Source organism: Girardinichthys multiradiatus, chromosome 5 (genome assembly GCF_021462225.1).
Source record: "Girardinichthys multiradiatus isolate DD_20200921_A chromosome 5, DD_fGirMul_XY1, whole genome shotgun sequence".
In the NCBI taxonomy this organism is placed as follows: domain Eukaryota; kingdom Metazoa; phylum Chordata; class Actinopteri; order Cyprinodontiformes; family Goodeidae; genus Girardinichthys; species Girardinichthys multiradiatus.
Genome location: NC_061798.1, coordinates 34,653,026 through 34,677,233, shown reverse-complemented (window position 1 = coordinate 34,677,233; position 24,208 = coordinate 34,653,026). Strand labels below are relative to the sequence as shown.

The 24,208-nt window shown below is 44.1% G+C and overlaps 1 protein-coding gene and 1 long non-coding RNA gene across 2 annotated transcripts; one reads left to right on the top strand and one right to left on the bottom strand.

Annotated features, from left to right (window-relative positions):
* Positions 1-874: 874 nt before the first annotated feature.
* Positions 875-1,418, bottom strand: LOC124869189. Its single transcript, XR_007038514.1, has 2 exons — positions 1,023-1,418; positions 875-944 (listed from the first exon to the last, which is right to left on the bottom strand). It is a non-coding gene; the product is annotated as an uncharacterized LOC124869189 (long non-coding RNA).
* A 1,956-nt stretch (positions 1,419-3,374) lies between these two features.
* LOC124868900 lies at positions 3,375-7,885 on the top strand. Its single transcript, XM_047366537.1, has 2 exons — positions 3,375-5,340; positions 7,044-7,885. Exon 1 carries the CDS (start codon positions 3,375-3,377, stop codon positions 4,620-4,622), a length of 1,248 nt encoding a protein of 415 aa, XP_047222493.1. The 3' UTR covers positions 4,623-5,340; positions 7,044-7,885.
* The last annotated feature ends 16,323 nt before the right edge of the window (positions 7,886-24,208 follow it).

Genomic DNA, 24,208 nt, shown 5'->3' with positions numbered 1-24,208 from the left:
GAAATAACTCTTGAAAACCAAAACGTAATCAGCTAAATAGAGATACCGGATATAGCGAATTGAGAAAATGTTAAAATTGTTTTATAATGTTCTGTCAGATCTGAGTCCTCTGTTAATCCGGTGGCCCTTCATTTTCTGCTTCAACTGTGGCCTTTGGAAACAAAATGCCAAAGAATATGTATTAACAAGTTGTTTTCAAATAGATTTCACTGAATGCCATTATTACCTTTAGGCCTCATACACAAAAAAAAACAAAAAACTGTTCAACAGTTTTCAGAGTGTTTGTTAAAATGTCAGTTCCAGGAACTAAAGTTTCTCTCTTTATTTTGGTAAACCTATAAAAATATTTTTTTTGGTAGATTTACAAATAAAATGATATATTCACCTAGTGAAAAACAAATGACTTTTGAATTAACTTCAACAGATAATATAAACACATTTAAATATGGAAATAAAATTGCAACAGATTGCATTTTGAATCAGAGTCAATAGCACAGAAAATGCCGAAGTGACATACTGTGGGTTGCCCTATTTAGGTTACAAGGCACATATAATGCAAGATTAGAAAAAAAACAAAGCAATTAGTTAAATTTCCACCTAAAAAACACAACCTGGCTAAAAAACAGCACAAATATCAAGGGAAGTCAAAATAAAACATAAAAAAAAACATTATTTTTGCATCCATTGCATTTCTGGCTAAAGCAGTTGTTCTCAAACATTTTCTGTTGTGTCCCCCTTGAAGAATGAAGGCTTTTCAGCCTCCCCATCCCAACAGAACTTCAAAATATGTCAAAAATGTAACTTTTATAGAAGAAGATTGTCATAGTTTTACGGATTGTTTTGACCCACATGCAGAAAGCAATCAGGAGACCGATGAAGTTTTACAAGGGGTTTTATTTTACAGTGAGCAGGTAAAGGGAACTGGAGCTGGAACCGAAAGACAACTGCAAGGTAAGTAGACACGGTAAGAATATATAAAGTCCAAGATGGTGAATGTAACAAAATAACAAGATCTGTCTTACTAGGGAGTGGAGTTTGATCTGCCAGGAGGGGCTGAGACAACAATGGAACTGCACACTGAGATGAACAAAGCTGGTAGGTACTTGGACTTACTTTGAGGTACTCTGAGGTTTGGCTGATGATGTTATGGTGTGGGAGGGTGGACAGGGTTCGCTTGTAATGGTCTGTAGTTGTTCCAGGAAAGGCCCCGTCGGAATAGCCGCCAGCCAGTAACTTAGGAAGCAAAGTTTTGGCAATCCAGGTATAATCCACATGGCTAGGAAATCCTTCTCTAGTGACAAAAACATCCAAGTTGATGAGGATTCTTCAAAGACAAGGTCAGGCATAGGAATCCAGTCTGCAAAGAGCAAATACAAAATTACCCAAAAGGACAAAGACAAGCTTAGGTAAACTGGGGCTTGAGCCAATACCACTGAGGGCAACACTCTGGCGCTGAACTGCTGGCGGCCTCCATCTTAAGTACCCTCCAGGGACGATTAGGGAATATGGGACACCTGCCACCACTCCTCACAAACCCAAAGCCACCTAGAGGCCAAGCACAGTGCAACAACAACAAGACAACACACAGATCCTGACAAAGATGGAAATTATGACTATAACTACAGAGATAGCTCATATGAACTAGGCCACTGAAACTATAAGCTTTATAAAAAAGGAAAGTTTTAAGTCTAGCTGGTTCCACAGGAGAGGAGTCTGATAACTAAAGGATCTGCCTCCCATTCTAATTCTAGAGACTCTAGGAACCACCAGTAAACCTGCAGTCTGAGAACGAAGTGCTCTGTTAGGAATGTATGGAACAATCAGCTCTCTGATGTACGATGGAGCTGGATCGAAGGGTACGAAGGGCTTTATATGTGAGGAGGAGAATTTTAAATTCTATTCTGGATTTAACAAGGAGCCAATAATGGGAAGCTAAAATAAGGAAAGATTTCTTTTTTTAATTTTCATCAGAACTCTTGTTGCAGTTTAAACCAGCCTAGTGCTGTTCCCCAGAGCCTTTCTAAGATAATATTGTGATTGACTGTATCAAATGCAGCACTGAGATCTAACAGGACAAGTACAGACAAGTCCATTATCTGAGGTGAGGAGAATATTATTAATGATTTTCACCAGTGCTGTTTTAGTGCTATGATGAGCTCTGAAAACTAACTGAAATGTTCCAAGCAGATCAGTCAGTCAGTTATTTCTAGATTGCTTCTTCCATAGTGGAAAGCGGGGAAGCCGGTATCCAGCAGTCTAAACTAACCAATTGCGCCACCATGCAGCCCCTATCCCAAGGGATCCAAACAGATCATTACATGATTAGCAACTTTTTTTCTTAAGAATTTTGGTTAAAAATGGAAGATAGGATTTAGGTCTGTAATTTATCATGTCATCTTGATCAAGATAAGGTTATGAGTAAAGGTTTAATTACAGCAACAGATTCATCATATCTAAAATAGGGGTGGCAATCCAAAAGACCATTTCCTGAACTAATTTGGCTGGGACTGGTTTGAAAATACAAGTTGAAGGTTTAGTTAAGGCTAAAATGATTGATAACTCAGAAATCATGACTGGATCAAAACAGTCAAAACACAAATTAGTTTCTACAGTTACCTCCAATGCTCACTCAATTACTGAGAATGAGCTTGTCACGGCCCCTGGCCTCTTGAGGCTGTGCAGGCTCCTTTTCCTTTTTGTTATGCAGATTCAGCTGTGGGGGCACACCTTCCTGATTGGCTGCCTGGAGACTGCAGGAAAGCAGCCGTGCCATTGGACCAGCAGAGAATTGCAAGCCAATCAGATGCTAATGAGGCCCACCTGCAACATATAAAATGCTCCAGTGAACATTCTCCCAGTGGGGCAGCTTGTAGGAAGAGGTTTTTTTCAGCTGTCCCCCACCTTTGATGTTTGCAACTGCTTTGGGCAGTTTTGGAAAATTTTTTGTCCTGTTTGTTCTGCTAAAGCAGTTTTGACTTTGTTGTAGTTTGCTTTCTCAAGCTAGAAGCTCATGGTTGGGAGGCTTGGTGCCTCCCTTTTGTCAATTTTCTTTTCCTTTTGGGTTGCTTGAACATACTTTGGATTGACTTGTTTGGACCCTTTGTAATTTACTTGGCACTTAATATTCCTCAGGCTGTTAGCCCTCTGGGTTTTTTTGTGTTACTTGGGTAAAATTGTATTGTGTTTTTGGCTTTGTGAAACCTTCTTTTGTAATAAATCATTTTACATTCCACTTGTTTCCTCATTATGTTACCGCCCCTGAACCCCTAGACCTGTGGGGGCTGTAACATAAGTGGGGGCTCATCCGGGATCCTTCGTTGAAGAGGTTCCCTGTGTCCAAAGTTACAAGAATTTTCTGTCTGTGTCCAGCAACCATGTCAGTTTCATTCAGACTGGAGCGCTTTTTAGCTGATCCCTCTCTTGAGCTTATTGATAGTTGGCACAGGTGCAAATTGCTGCAAATTGTGGAGCACTTTAAGCTCCAGGTCCCAAAACAGGTCCTTAAAGGTGACCTAAAGGTTCTGATAGTGGATAGGTTGGTGGAGGTTGGTGTGTTTAGAGAGCCTGATCTGCCTGAAGCTGCTTCAGTGCTGACCCAAAAGGCCTTGTCTGTGGAGGACCTCAAAGATGGTCCTAGAGTGGAGGCAGTAGTGCGTGACCAGGGGAAGACACCTCACACTCCCCCCCGCTATGATCCACTGTCTTCTGTGTGTTCAGAAGGACGAGATGGAGCTCGTTTGAAGGTGCGGTTGGCAAGTCTCCAAATGGAGGCTGAGGAAAAGGCCCAGGACAGAAAAGCTCAGCAGGAGCTTGAGATCAGGAGGCTGGAAATAGAGGCTGATAAAGCTGTAAAGCTGCGCAGACTCGAGCTGGAGGCCCAGACTCGAGCCCCCTCTGCCTCTGTCACACCAGGTTCCACCTCCATGTCCGCTATGCCATTTGACATCAGTAAGTGTATTTCCTTAGTACCTGCTTTCAAAGATTCTGAGGTTGATTTCTATTGTTCAGCATTTGAACGCCTTGCTGGTACTTTGCAATGGCCTAGGGAAACCTGGCCTCTTTTGTTACAATGTAAGTTTTCTGGTAAAGCTCACGAGGTATTGGCAGCGCTTCCTTTAAAAGATAGCTTAGATTACGATCTGGTTAAAATTGCTGTCTTACAAGCTTATGAGTTGGTCCCAGAAGCTTATAGACAGAGGTTTCGACAACAAAAGAATACTTCTGGGCAAACACATTTTGAGTTTGCCAGGGAGAAAGGCATTCTCTTTGATAAATGGGGTGCTGCATCCAAGGCCAACAACTATGACACTTTATGTGAATTGATACTGTTGGAAGACTTTAAGAAGTGCATTCCGGAACGGGTGTTGTTGTATTTAAATGAACAGAAGGTGACCACTTTAGCGTCGGCTGCTGTTCTTGCTGATGAGTATGTGCTTACCCATAAGTCATCTTTCATTGTTAATGAAAAGACACCTGTTAACTCTGTGCCGCTGTCCCAGATGGTTAAAACCATAGTTCCAAAGGACAGCCGTGAATGTTTCTACTGTCACAAACCTGGACATGTCATCGCTGATTGTTTAGTTTTAAAACGAAAAAAAACTACCAAATTCACAACAAACTAAAGGTGTTGGTTTTGTGAAGAAAGAACCCCATAATAAGAGCAGTGGTTGTGGTGACAAATTACCTGATGCCTGTTTTGAACCATTCATTTTTGATGGCTTAATCTCACTGACACCTGGTCCCTCTGATTTAAAGCCAGTACGCATCTTGAGGGACACTGGAGGTTCCCAGTAGGTCATTCTCTCAAATGTTCTACCTTTCTCATCTGAGAGCCCATGTGGGTAAAACACTGTTCTGAGGGGGATAGAGATGTGTTATGCTCCAAGACCAGTCCACAGAGTTTATGTAAAATCAAAACTTGTCACAGGATATTTTCCTGTTACTGTTTGCCCAGATTTGCATATAGGTGGTGTGGCTATGTTAATGGGGAACAACATTGCTGGAGGTCTAGTACTCCCAAGTTTGGAGGTTTTAGACAACCCCTTAAATCAGACAACCCCAGACTCTTCAGACCCCGGGCTGTACCCAGCCTGTGTGGTCACCCATGCACAGGCACGTAAAGACCCAGAAATTTCCATTTCTGATTCTGTTTTGATGTCTCCATTTTCTAGTGAGGGTGATGCACAACTCAAACGTAAAAACAAGACGTTACTTCCAGATTCGGTGGTGTTGGAGGAGCCTGGTCCACTCTGGGAAACAGTGTCCATCCCCCTGACCAGACAACATTTGTCGTCAGCTCAACAAGCTGACGAAACATTACAAAGATGTTTCAAGAATGTGGTAAGTGCTGAACAAGCCAATAAAGAGAAACAAGCTTACATTGTGGAACAGAGTGTCTTAATGTGTCAGTGGTCTTCATCAGGTGTGGGAAGTTCAGACTGGAGTAAAATTAAGCAGATTGTTATACCAACCACGTATAGACAGAAAGTTCAATCTCTGGCTCATGAAAGCCAGTGGTCTGGTTACTTAGGTGTTACCAAAACATACCAACTTCTGTTAAAGTACTTTTTCTGGGCTGGTATGAAACTTGATGTTTCAAAGTTCTGTCATAGTTGTCATGTGTGCCAAATTACGGGTAAACCAAATCAGGTAGTACCACCTGTTCCTTTGTGCCCGATTCCGGTGATAGACCACCCATTTGACCACGTCATAGTAGACTGTGTTGGACCTTTACCCTGAACAAAGTATGGAAATCAATATTTGCTCACAATTATGTGTGCCGCCACTCGATTCCCAGAAGCCATCCCTTTGAGCAAGATTACAGCCAAATCTGTGGTTAAGGCCCTGACAAAGATCTTTTCTGTGTTTGGTTTACCTATAACTCTACAAACAGACCAAGGAACAGATTTTCAGTCCAAGTTGTTCAGACAGGTAGCTAAAACCTTAAACATTAAGCATGTTGTTTCATCTGCATACCACCCAGAGTCCCAAGGGGTTTTGGAACGTTGGCATCAGACCTTAAAGTCAATGCTATGCAAATACTGTCTGGAAACTGAAAGAAGTTGGGATGAGGGGGTTCAATTTGTATTGTTTGCTGCTAGAGAGGCTGTTCAGAAATCCGTTGGTTTCAGTCCAGCAGAACTAGTATTTGGACACACACCCCGGGGCCCTTTAAGAGCTTTAAAAGAAACCTTCTTAGTTCCTGCAGAAGGTTCTATGAAGAGTGTGATTAAGTATGTGCAAACTTTTCGGGAACGCCTGGGTCAAGCTAATGCTCTAGCTAGGAAGCATTTAACTGACTCTCAAGGAAGAATGAAGCGTCACTATGATAAAACCTCTGTCAAAAGAGTTTTTCAAGTAGGAGATCAGGTTGTTGCACTCCTACCTGTTCCTGGCTCTGCCTTGTCTGCCAAATTTGATGGCCCTTATGAAATTCTAAAGAGAGTAGGGGAGAATAATTATGTCATTGGTACCCCTAATCGGTGGCGCAAAACTCGTGTTTGCCATGTGAACATGCTTAAGTTGTACCACTCTCGACCTGCTCCAGAACCTAGTGGGGTGTATGCTCCAGTTGCGGTCACAGCTCAACTAGAAGCAGGTGAGCTAAACAATGCTGATGGCCTAAGAATTAATTATCCCATCTGTTCTAGCACCCACCTTATAAACTCAGACATGCTGAAATCTCTGCAGAGCCAGCTTGACCATTTATCCCTTGAACATCAAAAGGATATAATGGTCCTAATTAATGCATACCCATGCTTATTTAGTGATGTACCAACACGTACAACAGTTCTAGAACATGACATAGATGTTACAAATGCAAAGTCAATCAAACAGCATCCTTATCGTGCTAACCCCACAAAACGTTCTGTAATGAAACAAGAAACTGAATACCTGCTGGAACATGGTTTAGCCAAACCCAGTCAAAGTCCCTGGAGCTCACATTGTTTGCTAGAAACTAAGTCGGATGGTTCGCCACCCTTTATCACTGACTTTCGTAAGGTAAATTCTATCACCGTGCCTGATGCCTATCTTCTCCCCAGGATCGAAGACTGTGTGGACAATATCGGAGCTGCCAAACATGTTACAAAGTTGGACCTTCTCAAGGGTTATTGGCAAGTCCCCTTGACTGAAAGAGCTTCTAACATTTCAGCTTTTGTGACCCCAGATGACTTTTTGCAATACACTGTCATGGCATTTGGTATGTGTAACGCTCCAGCTACTTTTCAAAGGCTGATAAATACAGTATTGCGCGGCATCCCCAACTGCAGTGCTTATTTAGACAATCTAGTGGTGTATACTGAAACCTGGCAGGAACATTTGCAAGCATTATATCAAATATTTCACTGTTTGGCCCAAGCCTCCTTGACCCTTAATCTTGTGAAGTGTGAATTCAGCAAAGCCACTGACATATTTAGGCAGAGAGGTGGGACAAGGCCAAGTCCGTCCCCTAAATGCTAAAGTTGTGGCAATTAATGATTATCCCACACCCAAAACATGCGTGAGCTTCGTAGATTTCTGGGCATGGTTGGTTATTACCAGAACTTTTGCAGAAACTTCTTCTCAGTGGTGCAACCGTTAACCAATCTACTTAGCCCAAAGATTGATTTTGTTTGGTCAGATGACTGCCAGAATGCTTTTGAAAGTGCTAAGTTCCTTCTATGCCACACACCGGTACTAGCTACACCTGATCTGACCCGACCTTTAAAGCTAGAGGTGGATGCCAGTAATGGTTGGAGCTGGTGCAGTGTTGATTCAGGAAGATTTGCAGGGTTTAGATCATCCTGTTTGCTATTTCTCCTGCAAATTTAACAAACATCAATTGAACTACTCCACTATTGAAAAGGAAACTTTGGCTCTGTTGTTGGCTCTTCAGCACTTCCATGTTTACCTGGGTTCAATTACTTTACCGATTGATGTATTTACTGACCATAATCCATTAGTATTTCTTTCACGCATGTACAACCACAATCAGTGCCTTATACGGTGGGCATTACTTTTACAAGAATACAATCTGAACATCCGACATAAGAGAGGAACAGAAAATGTTCTCGCCGATGGCCTTTCCAGGATGTGAGTATGGTTTTTTTTTTTTTGTTTTTTTTTTTGTGACACAGCCTCTAGGATCATTCGAGCACTCAAACCCCTCCACCACGTTAAGGTGGCGGTTCAAGGAGGGTCAGGCTCTAGGTGACAGGTCAGACAAAGAGCGGTTCGAGAACCCCTCATGACGATGAATAAATCGAGGCACGTGACGTCGCCCGGTACGGCGGAGCTGGGTTCTCACCCTGGAGCCAGGCCTGGGGTCGGGACTCTTTGGAGAGCGCCTGGTGGCTGGGTTGCTCCTCGCGGGACCTGGCCGGGGCAAGCCCGAGCGAGAGACGTGAGGGCATCCCCCATTGGGCCCACTACCTGCAGGGGAACCGTGAGGGACCAGTGCAAAGAGGATTGGGCGGCGGATGAAGGTGGAGACCTTGGCGGCCCGATCCCCAGATTCTAAGGCTGGCTCTAGGGACGTGGAATGTCACTTTGCTGGGGGGGAACGAGCCTGAGCTTGTGCGGGAGGTCGAGAGATATCGACTAGAAATAGTCGGGCTCGACTCCACACACAGCGTGGGCTCTGGAAACCATCTCCTTGAGAGGGGCTGGACACTCTTCTACTCTGGAGTGGCCCACAGGGAGAGGCGGTGGGCTGGGGTGGGTTTGCTTGTTGCCCCCCAGCTCAGCTGTCTCATGTTGGGGTTTACCCTGGTGGATGAGAGGGTTGCATCCCTGCGCCTTTGGGTTGGGGACAGGTCTCTGACTGTCGTTTTGGCCTACGGGCCGAGCGATAGTGCGGAGTACCCAGCCTTCTTGGCGTCGCTGTCAGGGGTGCTGGATAGTCCCCCTCCCGGGGACTCCATTATTCTGCTTGGGGACGCCCACGTGGGAAACAATAGTGACACCTGGAGAAGCGTGATCGGGAGGAATAGATCTCCACATCTATTGTTGATGCCGCTGCTCATAGCTGCGGCCGTAAGGGTCTTTCATCACCCAGGCGGAAGTCACCGAGGGGGTTAAAAAGCTCCGCGGTGGCAGGGCTTCGGGGGTGGATGAGATCCGCCCTGAGTACCTCATGTCTCTGGATATTGTGGGGCTGTCAGGGACAGTGCCTCTGGACTGGCAGGCTTGGGTGGTGGTCTCCCTTCATAAGAAGGGTGACTGGAGGGTGTGTTCCAACTACAGGGGGATCACATTCCTCAGCCTCCCTGGTAAGGCATACGCCAGGGTTTTGGAGAAGAGAGTCCGGCCAATAGTTGAACCTCAGCTTCAGGAGGAGCAGTGTAGTTTTCGTCCCGGCCGTGGAACACTGGAACAGCTCTATACCTTCTACAGGGTACTCAAGGGTTCTTGGGAGTTTGCCCAACCGGTCTACATGTGTTTTGTGGACCTGGAGAAAGTATTTGACTGTGTCCCTCATGATGCCCTGTGAGGGTTGCTCCAGGAGTATGGAGTCAGGGGCCCTTTATTAGGGGTCATCCGATCTCTGTACAAGCGAAGCAGAAGTCTGGTTCGCATTGCCAGCACTAAGTCGGACCTGTTCCCGGTGCATGTTGGACTCCGGCAGGGCTGCCCTTTGTCACCGGTCCTGTTCATAACTTTTATGGATAGGATTTCTAGGCGCAGCCAAGGGCCGGAGGGGGTCTTGTTTGCGGACCAGAAGTGAAGCGGCTGGGATGAGGATCAGCTCCTCCAAGTTCGAGGCCCTGGTTCTTGACCGGAAAAGGGTGGCTTGTCCTCTTCAGGTTGGTGGGGAGTTCCTGCCTCAAGTGGAGGAGTTTAAGTATCTTGGGGTCTTGTTCACAAGTGAGGGAAGAATGGAGCGGGAGATTGACAGACGGATCGGTGCGGCTGCCGCAGTAATGCTGGCACTGTGGTGGTCCGTTGTGATGAAGAGAGAGCTGAGCCGAAAAGCGAAGCTCTCAATTTACCGGTCGCTCTACGTTCCTACCCTCACATATGGCCATGAACTTTGGGTCATGACCGAAAGAACGAGATCCCGGATACAAGCGGCTGAAATGAGCTTCCTCCGTAGGGTGGCCGGGCACTCCCTTAGAAATAGGGTGAGGAGCTCGGCCATCCGGGAGGGGCTCGGAGTGGAGCCGCTGCTCCTCCACTTCGAGAGGAGCCAGTTGAGGTGGTTCGGGCATCTATACCGGATGCCTCCTGGACGCCTTCCTCGGGAGGTGATCCAGGCACATCCCACTGGGAGGAGGCCCAGGGGATGGCCCAGGACACGCTGGAGGGACTATGTCTGTCGGCTGGCCTGGGAGCGCCTTGGGGTCCCCCCGGAGGAGCTGGAGGAAGTGTCTGGGAAGAGGGACGTCTGGATGTCTCTGCTGAGCCTGCGGCCCCCGCGACTTGGTCCCGTATAAGCGGAAGACGACGAGTACGAGTTTTTGTGTGACATTTTGTATTTACAAAACTTGGTTTTGTAATTTAGGGGGTGGAGTGTTATGGCCCCTGGCCTCTTGAGGCTGTGCAGGCTCCTTTTCTTTTTCCTTTTTGTTATGCAGATTCAGCTGTGGGGGCACACCTTCCTGATTGGCTGCCTGGAGATTGCAGGAAAGCAGCCTCGCCATTGGACCAGCAGATAATTGCAAGCCAATCAGATGCTAATGAGGCCCACCTGCAACATATAAAATGCTCCAGTGAACATTCTCCCAGTTGGGCAGCTTGTAGGAAGAGGTTTTGTTGAGCTGTCCCCCACCTTTGGTGTTTACAACTGGTTTTGGAACATTTTTTGTCCTGTTTGTTCTGCTAAAGCAGTTTTGACTTTGTTGTAGTTTGCTTTCTCAAGCTAGAAGCTCATGGTTGGGAGGCTTGGTGCCTCCCTTTTGTGAATTTTATTTTCCTTTTGGGTTGCTTGAACATACTTTGGATTGACTTGTTTGGACCCTTTGTAATTTACTTTGCACTTAATATTCCTCAGGCTGTTAGCCCTCTGTGTTTTTTGTGTGTTACTTGGGTAAAATTGCATTGTGTTTTGGCTTTGTGAAACCCTCTTTTGTAATAAATCATTTTACATTCCACTTGTTTCCTTTGGACACATCATTATGTTACCGCCTCTGAACCCCTAGACCTGTGGGGGCCGTAACAGAGCTACATAATCAGCCACACATGGGTGTGTATTTCCAGCTGTAAATAACCTATTATTTTATTCAAGAAAGGAACATTAGTAGGAAATAGTAATCGTGTAGTTCTCATGTCAGATTTAAGTAGTGCTTCATGAACAACCTCTATATTCAAGCACACAGCAGTTCATGCTTCCGCATTCGAATTGCTCAGTTCAGCATCCTCATCAGCAGTTGGTGATGTTCAGTGGTTCCTGCTCCTAAACATGCTATCATATTTCATACATCATTGAAGGCTATCCTTCTCAACATCAAAGCAAAAACAATAAAAACCTGTATTGTCAAGAAAAGAGCAGATAAGAGACATAATTGCCCTTATATTGTCTCACCCAAAACTGGAGATTAGTAATTGAGCACTGTCTAACAGAAATTATGCTTTCAGTCTATTTTTTCTAACAGATACTATAAAAGTTTGATATCTCAGCTCCACACAGAGGAAAGAGACCAAGATCATATGTTTAACAGCAACAAACTAAGAAAGGACGGAGAGAGGGGAGCAATGTTGAAAATCTAATTTAAAAGAAAATATAGGGTGGGGTTGAAAGGATGATAAACAACAAGGGATGAAGCAACAGCTTATGAGATAACGGAGAGAGCACTAAAGTGATGATCAACATAAACTACAAGTCTTGTTAATAGTCATGCTGTGTGTGGTGTGTGTGTCATTTAATGAGTGTGCAAGACCAGAGCAATATTACAGTATATATCCAAATGATGCCCAGATATATGCATAAATCAGAGTATTCGCGTGTTAGTGCCCAATAGTGTGTGCTGCACGGCTACCTTTCATATTCTTTATGCACACAGAGTCACACATGAACAGATTTTCTCTCTCTCATACACATACACACACACACACACACACACACTGACTAGTAAAGTTTAAATTACCTCTCTAGATAAGTGTTATTACTTGCAACATTTGTTTAGCCCCGCTTAATCTTGCCATGATTCCTGTCTGGGACACGAGATCTACAGGTACATTTAAACATTTAGTTTGTAGGAGTCATTACTGAAAATATTATATTGTACTTTATCCACATTATTCCATGAACCTATGATGGTTTCAGTGGATTATACATGTGACATCCAGTCATTTAACTGAAAATGTGCTCTTGCATGCAAATAAGAAAGGATTCCTGCAGCAAAAACTCATATAAAAATATGATATCAAGTTTTACACCTTACAATGGATAAAATTAATCATACCAGTCCCTTTAATGTTTTGAAGATTGGGAAGAGGACCTGAAGAAATTGCCTCCTATTATTGCTTCATATTGACAAAGTAAAAGGAGCAAAAATATAGGATTTTCTGAGATCACATCAAACTTAGATTCTTTAACTACATTCATCTTGGTTCCATTTCTGCTGGTAACCAATGGAACTGAAAAGATCCTGTTTCACTTTGGGTCCGTATTCTACCGTATTCTACACACACCAGTACATGCCACAAGTTAAGGTTTGTTGGGTTGTAGGTGTAGCTGCAGAAAGCAAATGTTCCAGATGTTTGCAGGGACAAGTCTGAAAGTCTGCGATTATGACAAAAGACAAAAAGAAGAAATTTTGCTAAATTGCTATAAGCTGTACTTTTAAAATAAAAGTACAGCTTGCCACCAATTCCATGCTCCTAACCTTCTGTAAACAGTTTGAGGATGGAATCAGTATGTTCCAAAATGTCTTGACCTCAACCCAATAGAACACTTTTAGAAAAATTAGGGTGGAGACAGCCAGTTTGTCCCTATGATCCATGCGTCTGACCTGATAACTGTATTTCAAATACAGTGGACTGGTATAATAATAAACAAAATATATGCAATATAGTGTACATTTACTATCTCACAATCTGAATTTATCATTACATCTAATGCGGATGATGCACTTTTATCAAATTATACCCTTTTTCCTCAATGTCTTCATACTGGTAGACCTTTTAGTTGTCAATTTGTTTCAAGGTTTAACGACTTTTTGCAAGATTTTAGTTCAGTTTTTAAAGATTCATGAATTAATTATAAATGTTTAATAACCCTTTTAATAGGAACTGTATTTATTAGTTAATTCACAAAATAGAAATGAGACTCAGAAGTAAAAATAAAAAAACAAAATATCTGGCTTAAAACAGATCCTTTTAAAATGGTCTTTTTATTCATTCTTTAAATTACTCTTACATTTCTACAATTAAGTCTCAAGGTTTGCAGCACTTAAGAGCTATTAAGCAAAATTGCATATCTTGCTAACATTTTAATATAAATTACTAAGCAATTTGCATGAAATATGATTTGAATGGATTCAGCTTCCTGTCAGGAAATAAAAGAAGGCATTTTTCTAGCTTTGAGTGTTCTTTGTTCCTTGATCAATTTATTTCAAATGCATTACATTTCCTCTGACAAATTTCACAAAATTGGTAACAATTTTCAGAATTTCTTACATGTAATAAAACTACAGACTGACCAGTTTTCATGCTGCACAAATTTACGTATTTCATATCACCTCAGTGACCTTACAGGTAAACTGAAGTTCAAAGGACCATTAAACTCTATTGCCTAATTGATTATTTTTCATGTTTGTTTTCATCAACAATCTGACTCTCTGTCCTGTTTAAATTATATTGCTTCTACAATCCTGCAATAAAGTGCTGCCATGCAGAAGAAGTTGTTATTGTACTCTAAACGTTTTGACCAAAGGTCCTAGGAAATTCAATGTGTTGGCAAGGGTTTAAGGATATTGGTTTTACTGTCGCTGTCAATAAATACTACACTTTTTGTCTTTTTATTATTAGAATGATCAGCTCAAGCATAGCAGATAAATTGCAGATTTCTTAAGTCATAATATATAAATAAAGTACTGGGAAACACGTTTAATTTTAGGTTTAATAACAAATTTTAATTAATGTGTTACTTTATTAGTTTTCTTGTATGGGGTAATTGGAATTTCATAGTCTTTATTGTTAACCAGAAGTGTGTTCTTACATTTTTAATTCCATTTTTAATTAAGTATCATAAATGTGTCTTTTTATTATGTGTTCACAGCTTACAACATTGACAAAAGATTATAATTTTTCTTGCTTCTTATACTGATAAACATGTTGATTCTTCACCTTAACCATAGCAGCCTACAATCATAATCCGCTACTGTTCTCTATTGTGAAATAAATGGGATTTGTATACGTAGTCTTGTGGTCCACACTTTTGCCTTTTTTCTTCTGATTACACTGAACCATTGAGTGACTTCAGGACTTCTCTGATGTGTCTCTTATTCTTTGAAAGAAGCATAAAGAGCTCCCGGAACACCCAGACATGTGAATTATTACCAATTTCCTTATGGGAACATTATATTACAATACTTATAAGAAGTTCTCCAAAAGGTGCAAATCACTTACACAGTTTATCTGTGATATTTCCCAAGTAGACTACAGAAAAATGCCAAAACACCAGTAACACAAAAATAACTTCCAACAGTTTTCTCTTACTTAGAATGGCTGTCAAATTAAACTGTGAAGCATGCTAATCAGGTACATAAGCTATGCTCATTAAAAGCAAGCTACTTTAATTGTTCTTAAAGGGTAAAATCTCAAATTAAATTGTTGTGTATTCCCATTCTGTGGAAATTAGCAATATTTTCTTACATGTATATATGTGTATGTGTATGTGTATGTGTATGTATACACATACACATACACATACACATATATATATATATATATATATATATACACACACACACACACACACACACACTGCTCAAAAGAATAAAGGGAACACTCAAATAACACGTCCTAGATCTGAATGAATGAAATATTCTCATTGAATGATACTTTGTTCTGTACAAAGTTGAATGTGAAATCACACAAAAATCATCAATGGAAATTAAATTTATTAACCAATGGAGGCCTGGATTTGGAGTCACACACAAAATTAAAGTGGAAAAACACACTAGAGGCTGATGCAACTTTGATGTACTGTACTTAAAACAAGTCAAAATGAGGCTCAGTATTGTGTATGGCCTCCATGTGCCTGTATGACCTCCCTACAACGCCTGGGCATTCTCCTGATAAGACGGCGGATAGTTTCTTGAAGGATCTCCTCCCAGACCTGGACTAAAACATCCGCCAACTCCTGGACAGGCTGTGGTGCAACGTGACCTTGGTGGATGGACGTGATGTCCCAAATGTGCTCAATCGGATTCGGGTCTGGGGAACGGGCGGGCCAGTCCATAGCTTCAATGTCTTCATCTCACAGGAACTGCTGACACACTCCAGCCACATGAGGTCTAGCATTGCCCTACATTAAGAGAAACCCAGGGCCATGAAGCCCTCCAAAGAAATGCCACCCCACACCATTACTGACCCTCTGCCAAACCGGTCATGCTGAAGGATGTTGCAGGCAGCAGATCGCTTTCCACGATGTCCCCACTCTGTCACGTCTGTCACATGTGCTCAGTGTGAACCTGCTCTCATCTGTGAAGAGCACAGGGCGCCAGTGGCGAATTTGCCAATCCTGTTGTTCTCTGGCAAATGACAAGCATCCTGCACGGTGTTGGGCTGTGAGCACAACCTCCATTTTGTGGACGGACGGATGGACAGACAGACAGATTGAGTCCAGAACCAATATAAGGTCCAGGAAAACTGGTTACAAAAGAGCCAGCAACGAAGGAGCTGATGGTCAGGAGGCCTGCACCGAAACAGCCAGCGACAAAGGAGCTGATGGTCAGGAGGCCTGCACCAAAACAGCCAGCGACGAAGGAGCTGATGGTCAGGAGGCCTGCACCGAAACAGCCAGCGACGAAGGAGCTGATGGTCAGGAGGCCTGCACCAAAACAGCCAGCGACGAAGGAGCTGATGGTCAGGAGGCCTGCACCGAAACAGCCAGCGACGAAGGAGCTGATGGTCAGGAGCCCTGCAGCGAAACAGTCAGCGACGAAGGAGCTGATGGTCAGGAGACCCGCAGCTTAGGAGCCAGCGGCAAAGAAACTGACGGTCTGGAGGCCTTTAGTGTAGGAGCCAGCAGCGAAGAAGCTGACGATCTGGAGGTCTGCAGCGGAGAAGCCAGCGAAGAGGCTGATGACCCGGAGGCCTGCGGTGAAGAAACCAGCGAAGAGGCTGATGATCCGGAGGTCTGCGACGTAGAAGCAGGCATCTCAGAAGTCTACGATGAGGATGCAGGTGTCTCGGAGGTCTGCGACGAGGAAATAGGCGTCTCAGAAGTCTGCGACGAGGATGCAGGTGTCTCAGAAGTCTGCGACGAGGATGCAGGTGTCTCAGAAGTCTGCGACGAGGATGCAGGTGTCTCAGAAGTCTGCGACGAGGATGCAGGTGTCTCAGAAGTCTGCGACGAGGATGCAGGTGTCTCAGAAGTCTGCGACGAGGATGCAGGTGTCTCAGAAGTCTGCGACGAGGATGCAGGTGTCTCAGAAGTCTGCGACGAGGATGCAGGTGTCTCAGAAGTCTGCGACGAGGATGCAGGTGTCTCAGAAGTCTGCGACGAGGATGCAGGTGTCTCAGAAGTCTGCGACGAGGATGCAGGTGTCTCAGAAGTCTGCGACGAGGATGCAGAAGTCTTAGAAGTCTGCGATGAGGATGCAGAAGTCTTAGAAGTCTGCGATGAGGATGCAGGTGTCTCGGAGGTCTGCGACGAAGAAGCTAGGTTGACCCATGAAGCAAGATTCTCTGAGTTTTGCGGCGAGTCAACCCACAAAGCGAGACCCTAGGAGACTTGGGCCCGGCGTCCGGCTTGGACCCAGACAGGTACCTTGAAGACTTGGGCTTGGCATCCGGCGTGGACGCAGGCTGGAACCTGGAAGACTTGGCCCTGGCGTCCGGTTCAGACCCAGGCTGGAACCTAGAAGACTTGGCCCTGGCGTCCGGCGTGGACCCAGGCTGGAACCTAGAAGACTTGGCCCTGGCGTCCGGTTCAGACCCAGGCTGGAACCTAGAAGACTTGGCCCTGGCGTCCGGCGTGGACCCAGGCTGGAACCTAGAAGACTTGGCCCTGGCGTCCGGTTCAGACCCAGGCTGGAACCTAGAAGACTTGGCCCTGGCGTCCGGCGTGGACCCAGGCTGGAACCTAGAAGACTTGGCCCTGGCGTCCGGCGTGGACCCAGGCTGGAACCTAGAAGACTTGGCCCTGGCGTCCGGCGTGGACCCAGGCTGGAACCTAGAAGACTCGGCCCTGGTGTCCGGCGTGGACCCAGGCTGGAACTTAGAAGACTCGGCCCTGGCGTCCGGCATGGTCCCAAGCTGGAACCTAGAAGACTTGGCCCTGGCGTCCGCTTGGAATACGTCAGGCGTAGTGTCAAAAAAGTCAGGCGTGAAGTCTGGCGTAGAGTCAGGCGTAGAGTCAGTCATCTCATAGCCAGGTGCTACATAGCCAGGCTGCGGTTCGGGCGCTTCGTAGTCAGGCTGTGGTTCGGGCGCCCCGTAGTCAGGCGCCAAAGGCAAAAAGTCAGTCGTGCCAGGATCACGGTTAGTCGAAAAGGCAGGCTGTGGTGTGTCAGGACCTGAGTCAGGCTGCGGTGTGTCAGGCAAAAGGTCAAAAGCCTTGGGCAAAATGTCGGTCGGTCCAGGAGCACAGGCAGTCTGGTCAGGAGCACAGGCAGTCTGGTCAGGAGCACAGGCAGTCTGGTCAGGAGCACAGGCAGTCTGGTCAGGAGCACAGGCAGTCTGGTCAGGAGCACAGGCAGTCTGGTCAGGAGCACAGGCAGTCTGGTCAGGAGCACGGTCCGTCGTGCCTGGAGCACGGTCCGTCGTGCCTGGAACAAGGTCCGTCGTGCCTGGATCAAGGTCCGTCGTGCCTGGATCAAGGTCCGTCGTGCCTGGATCAAGGTCCGTCGTGCCTGGATCAAGGTCCGTCGTGCCTGGAACAAGGTCCGTCGTGCCTGGAACAAGGTCCGTGGTGTCGTGGTGCCTGGAACAAGGTCCGTGGTGCCTGGAACAAGGTCCGTGGTGCCTGGAACAAGGTCCGTGGTGCCTGGAACAAGGTCTGTGGTGCCTGGAACAAGGTCCGTCGTGCCTGGAACAAGGTCCGTCGTGTTGGTCAAAAGGTCAGTCGGCTCAGGAGCACAGTCCGTGTGGCCAGGAGCTATGGTCAGAGACGGTTCATTCTCGAACCCCTCTTGGTTTCTGAGGCAGTCCGTCCTCGGAACCCCTCTGGGAAACCTGGAACCTGGATGTGAGGCGGTTCAGCCTCGGAGCCCCTCTGGGAAACCTGGAACCTGGATGTGAGGCCCCCCCACTGGACTCATGACACTTGGCTGTGTGCTGAGGCTCTGGAAACTTAGCTGTGTGCTGAGAGTATGGAAACTTAGCTGTGTGCTGAGAGTATGGAAACTTAGCTGTGTGCTGAGAGTATGGAAACTTAGCTGTGTGCTGAGAGTATGGAAACTTAGCTGTGTGCTGAGAGTATGGAAACTTAGCTGTGTGCTGAGGCCTTGCAAGCTTGGCTGCTTTAACGGCCACTAGAAGACGGTCGAAGGGACCTCCAGCAGAAGGAGGAGCTGGAGCGTCGAGCCATCCCTCTGCAAGAAACTCAGCATGCAGAACAGAGTGCACCAAATTCAACTCTTAATGATGAACCATTAAATGGAGCACAAACTCAAGGCAACGTGCCTTCATGCACTCAGCCCGCATAACATCCAGACCTGTCAGAACTCATTCTGGAGTTGGAGGTCGCACTGACGACTGGTGACCTGCAGAGGGCGGTGGGTGACCACCCACCAACTCCGGGGAAAACAGCTGCGAGGAGGGCATGGCGGACGGACCCTCCGTAGAAGGGTAGGATGCGTCTGTCCGAACCTCCCCAAAGATGACTGCCCTGTGGCCACAAAGTCCTCCCGGGCGGGAGCCGAACCCAGCGGGAAACTTGGCCAAATCAGTTGCAGACGTGGATGGCTTGATCAGAGCCGCAGTGGGCGTGGAGAGCTCGGCCAAGACGGTAGCCAACGTGAATGACTCGGAAGATGCTGCTGTGGCTGTGGGCGACGAGGAGGACTTGCGGCGAGGACGGCGACTGCGTGAGGAGGCGGTGGTGGCGGAGACAGTCGAAGGGAAACTGGAGCGGACCGACCCGGAACGAAGACAGATGATTCCGGCGTCAAACGGCACCCTTCAGCTTCCTCTATTTCCTGGAGTAACAGCGGTGAAGGCATAATCTCCACCTCCTCTCCATAACGTTTCCTTAATTGCTCCTCTTGTTGTTGCACCCGCTGCTGTAGCTCCTTAGCTTTGTCTGTTTGGTCCTGTTGGCTGTTTCCAACTGTCGCATTCTGGGGTTCAGGTTGGCCAAAGCACAGACAAGAGCTAGGCAGCAGCATGTTTAAAGTAGCTTTCTTTTTTATTTTAAGAACAATCAAAAAGTTTTCCAAGCGTAGCAAGAACATAGCAAATCACTGCAGGTACAAATAATCCAAAAACTTACTAAGTTGAAACTGCAGGAACATAGTAGTCAAAGTACTTAGGCAAGGGTAGATGAACGGTGTTGAGAACATAGCTGTAACAGGAGGAACCAGCGAGGAACAAACAAAACCAGAGAGCTTATGAACAGAGGGAAGTGAGGTATGAACCAATGAGACACAGAGGTAGGTAATCAGAGGATAATGGAGAACAGGTTTGAACCAGGTTGCAGAGAACTGAGGGAGTATGAATAGTGGTTAAGGAGACCAACCTAGAAAACAAAGGGGACATAAGACATAACCTAAAGAGAACTGACTATAACACAAAACCATAAGTAAGTACTGCATAAACAAGAATCAGGGAACCAGAACTAAAGGAAGGACAAAGATAAATAACTAAAGAAACATAAGAACCTAGAAGGAAAATTAACTACAGTAAACAGAGAAACTAGAGGGAACAAAAGAACACCATAACTAGAGATCTGACTAAAGAAACCCTAAGTACAAAAGTAAACAAACAATACTGACTGGAAAGGAAACAAAATAATAATAAACCAAAATAGAAACATCTAAGCAAAAGGTAAAAAAAACACAAAGCCACAAACAAAGTCCAGAAATGTCACACCCTGACAGAAAATATACATTCACGTTTGAATCATTGCATTTCTTAATCTTAACTTACATTTCTAAAGTGTCAGTATTTTAAGAATAGATTTGTAGTTCCAACAGCAGTCATTAACTGTTACTGAGCAATCAAGGAAAAACCAATTATTCACATTAACAAATTGTTACACAGTTGGAAGTGTCTGTCTTACCTAAAGGATGCCAAGCCTCACAGTGCAGCAGCGGACTGCGTTATTGATCCCACAGGGATATCCAGAACAGAAAACAGGAAACAATTAATGAGATGTGCATAATACATGATTGGAAAGGCACAGGATGCCACCAAGTATTATAAAGAAAATAAAGGAAGCTGTGATGGTAAAAGGAGACAACAGAACAATCAGTAACAGCAGCATGTGGTGGCAAACTCAACTAGTATCACACAGTAACAATCAGTGGCATGAAGGATCAGACTGGTAAAAATCAGAGCACACAAGGTAACTTCACTGCCATTTTCAGGATTATTAGTATTGCTGAGACTCAGCTGATAATACTCAGGTGAGCTGCCAATACTCCATGATCTAAATGAGGCACTAATTTATGGTGAATTGAAATGGTTTCATTATGCATGGTAAAGTCATATGAAGTTAGTATGTATATATGTTTGTGGCATTTATTACAGATCAGGCAGTGGTCCACCTATTATGTTCATTGTTGTTCAAATAAAAGAACATCTGATACCTCTTTGAGAGTGCATAATCCTGTACTTGTTGGAAGATGTTTGATGTAAATCTTCAGAATGAGGATATACGTATGCTTGTACAAGTGCCTTGCAATATTATTTATAGCCTTTGAACTTTTCACATTTCTTCAAAAATACTTTATTAATCAAAAATGGAATTAATAAAGTATTCCCTTAAATAAATGTTTTTCTAGCTCATATTGTAAAGGTTTCTTGAAAGAGCCTTTGTTGTTATAGTCACAAACTTCAATGTAATCTATTGTTATAATGTGATTAACCAACACAAAGTTGCACAACACTAAGGTGGAAAGAAAGGTTAAATGATTTAAAAAATGTTTTACAAATGAAAATTTGAAAAGTGCGCAGTCCGTCATTTATATTTAACAGGTGCCTGTTCTAAACATGTCCTGCCTTTTACTTATGCTTGTGTGCAGACTGGGAAGCTCAAGGCGGAGAGCACACAGTTGGCTGGATATGGGAAGTTTGCATTGTAAATGTTCTAATTACTTAGGGTTACGTTACAACTTCTGGAATGCTTGAACTGTGACAAACCCTTTAACCAGCTACAGTCTAATAAAAAACACAAAGGCAGTTCTCCTTGTCAGGTAATTTTCATTTACCTCATTATGTGAAATTCCTGAGGGAAATGTTTTGTGTGTTCTTGAACTTACAGACTAAGCAAGGATCTTAGAAGTAACCAAGTGGTCCAAGGTACTTTTGGAGGAGGCACAGAGATCCACAACTCAGATTGGAGAATCTGTTCACCAAGCCACAACATTAATTTTACATTCCAAAAAACTGGCCTTTATAAAAGAGATATAAGAGTAAAGCCATTGTTGAAAGACATAAGAAGTCACATGTGGGCAGGTGACAGGTGGTGAGAGATATTAATATGTGCTCATCAAAGTTAACTATGTAAACAACCGTAACTTCACAGTAAGTTTAAAACCAATGACATTAAACAGTATGAGTTTCTCTTAGCTGATGTCATCTACATATTTATCTCTTTGATTGCAATTATAATGGCTTGACTGGGATTAATGGAAGTCAACCGATGACACAAAACAACCTCCAGCCACCCAGACAACATTTCACCATAGACATCGCTGTCACATGTCAGCCTTGATTCGCATCATCTCTGCTGCCAGCACTTTCCAACTTGTCTGATTGAACATATCTATTCCCAATCATCCTCTTCTGTATCTGTTTCTTCACTGTGTTTCTGTCCCTTCATTCCAGTTTTCATCTTTCTTTCCAGCACCAAGCGTTCAGGCCCTTTCTTTGAGTTTTGTTTTATGAACCCTTTGTGCATTATTGCTTCTGCCCAGTGATTTGTACACCTATTCCTGTTTGAATGACATCCCGTGTACTGACGGTAGCTTATTAAATAAACCCTGTGACTTTGGATTTTGTCTACTAGTTTCACTACTTAGCTCACTGTAATAATCCCTATTTATTACAGAGACATCATCAGAGTCAGTCAGCAAAAAAAGGTAGTGCAACAGGTTGCCTTTGCGTGAAAGTTTTTGTTGTATGTTGAAAACACTGGATGCAAAGCCAGAACAGAGCTTTGCCTACATGATAGTGACAAAACACTTAGCTTATGCACTTCTCCAGCAACCTGCCTTATCAGAAGAGAATAATGTTGAGTTGTTTCTGTTAAGCTATGCTTAACTCTGTTTCAGTGCATCTTTATAGCAATCCTAATTTGTCAAAAGCTGAAAAAGACTTTAGACCAGGACAGGGGAAAACAATGCCAAACATAAAAGTAGAGCTTCAAAGGACTGGTATAAATCAAAGAATTTATATGTGTCAGAATGGCCAAATGAAAGTCTGGACCAAATTGAGTCCAATTGAGAATCTGTGGCAAAACTTAAAACTAGCTGTTCACTGATGTTATCCATCAAGTCTGACTGAGCTTGAGCTGTATGACAAAAAAACTCTACCTCTAAATTTGTAAAGCCGGTCAGGGTGTAGTCCGAAAAACCTGTAGCTGTAATTGCAGCCAAGGTAGTTCTACATTGTATTGACACAGGGGGTGAATACAAATACATGCCACAGTTTTCAGATCTAATTTTTTTTTAAATGAAGCCAAAAGCAAAAACCTTGTGTCCTTTCCTTCCACTTCAAAATTATGTGCCACTTTGGGTTTGCCTATTACATAAATTCCGAATGAAATACACTAGTTTTTGGGCATAACATGACAAAATGTGAATACTTTTGTAAGGCACTGTATTACTTTTTGAGATATTAGAAAAATATAAGTAGTTTTATAGGCTACGTTTTGGGGTAAAAGAGAGGTAAAAGTTGGTTATGATGATTAAAATAGGGGAAATATATGAAAAAAGTAATGTCTATTCTAATATTCAGTAAGATATATCTTCAAGGCTATTTCGGTTAAATGTGTGCATGTGTGTCATTTTTGTGCCGGTCTATCATGAATAACAGTTATTTCCTATTGAGCAACTTGTTCATCAATCACTAAGGCTTTCACAATCAAGCACTCATATATCGACACCCATCAGGGGGTTTGCTCCACATATGATTCAGACACAGCATTTCCCCCCATGCAGAGTAATGAATCGAAGTGTGAAATTACGTTCACATGCTTGCCGGGTGTGTTATTAAGAGGGTACAGGCCTAAAAGTCCATTTTTAGCTTCCCTTCAAATTCTGTGCGGAGAAACTTTTCTTAGCAACAGTTACTATGCCTACGAGGCTGCCAAAGATTCATCAAAGTCCCACAGAATCTCTGGCTGTGCCCAAGTTGGAAAAAGAAAGAGGCAGCATGGAGATCAAATTGGAGAGAGAGAGAGCAGTCCAATGTCAACGACAGACCTACCTGAATCAATAAGAGAAATGAAATAAATTGTGTCATCCCTTTTGTGGAAGATAAAACATACCGATGTTCTGAACACCCACTAAGTCCAGCTATTTTAAGGGTGGATTTAGTTGAGAATACTGTGTTTTGTCTTTCTGTTTTAATAATGCCACATTGCCTTGTGCACATAAATTATGACTATGTAATTTAGGTTGCTTGAGTGCATTTGTGTGAGTGTGAGCTACGGGCTACTGGGGTGGGGTATGGGGGTGAGTGGATGCACCATATGCTGGGCCATATGGGTCTACAGGGCTCTGCTCTGTCTGCCTGGGGGAAAGTAAACATCCCTGAAGCACACAACAAAACACAAGTTTACAGCGAGCCAAGTTGCTTCTGCTGATGACACCATTTGATAAATCCTCCCTACACCCGGTGAGGCCAGAGGGGAAAAAATGGCCAGAGGCTAACAATGTACTGTCTTACAATT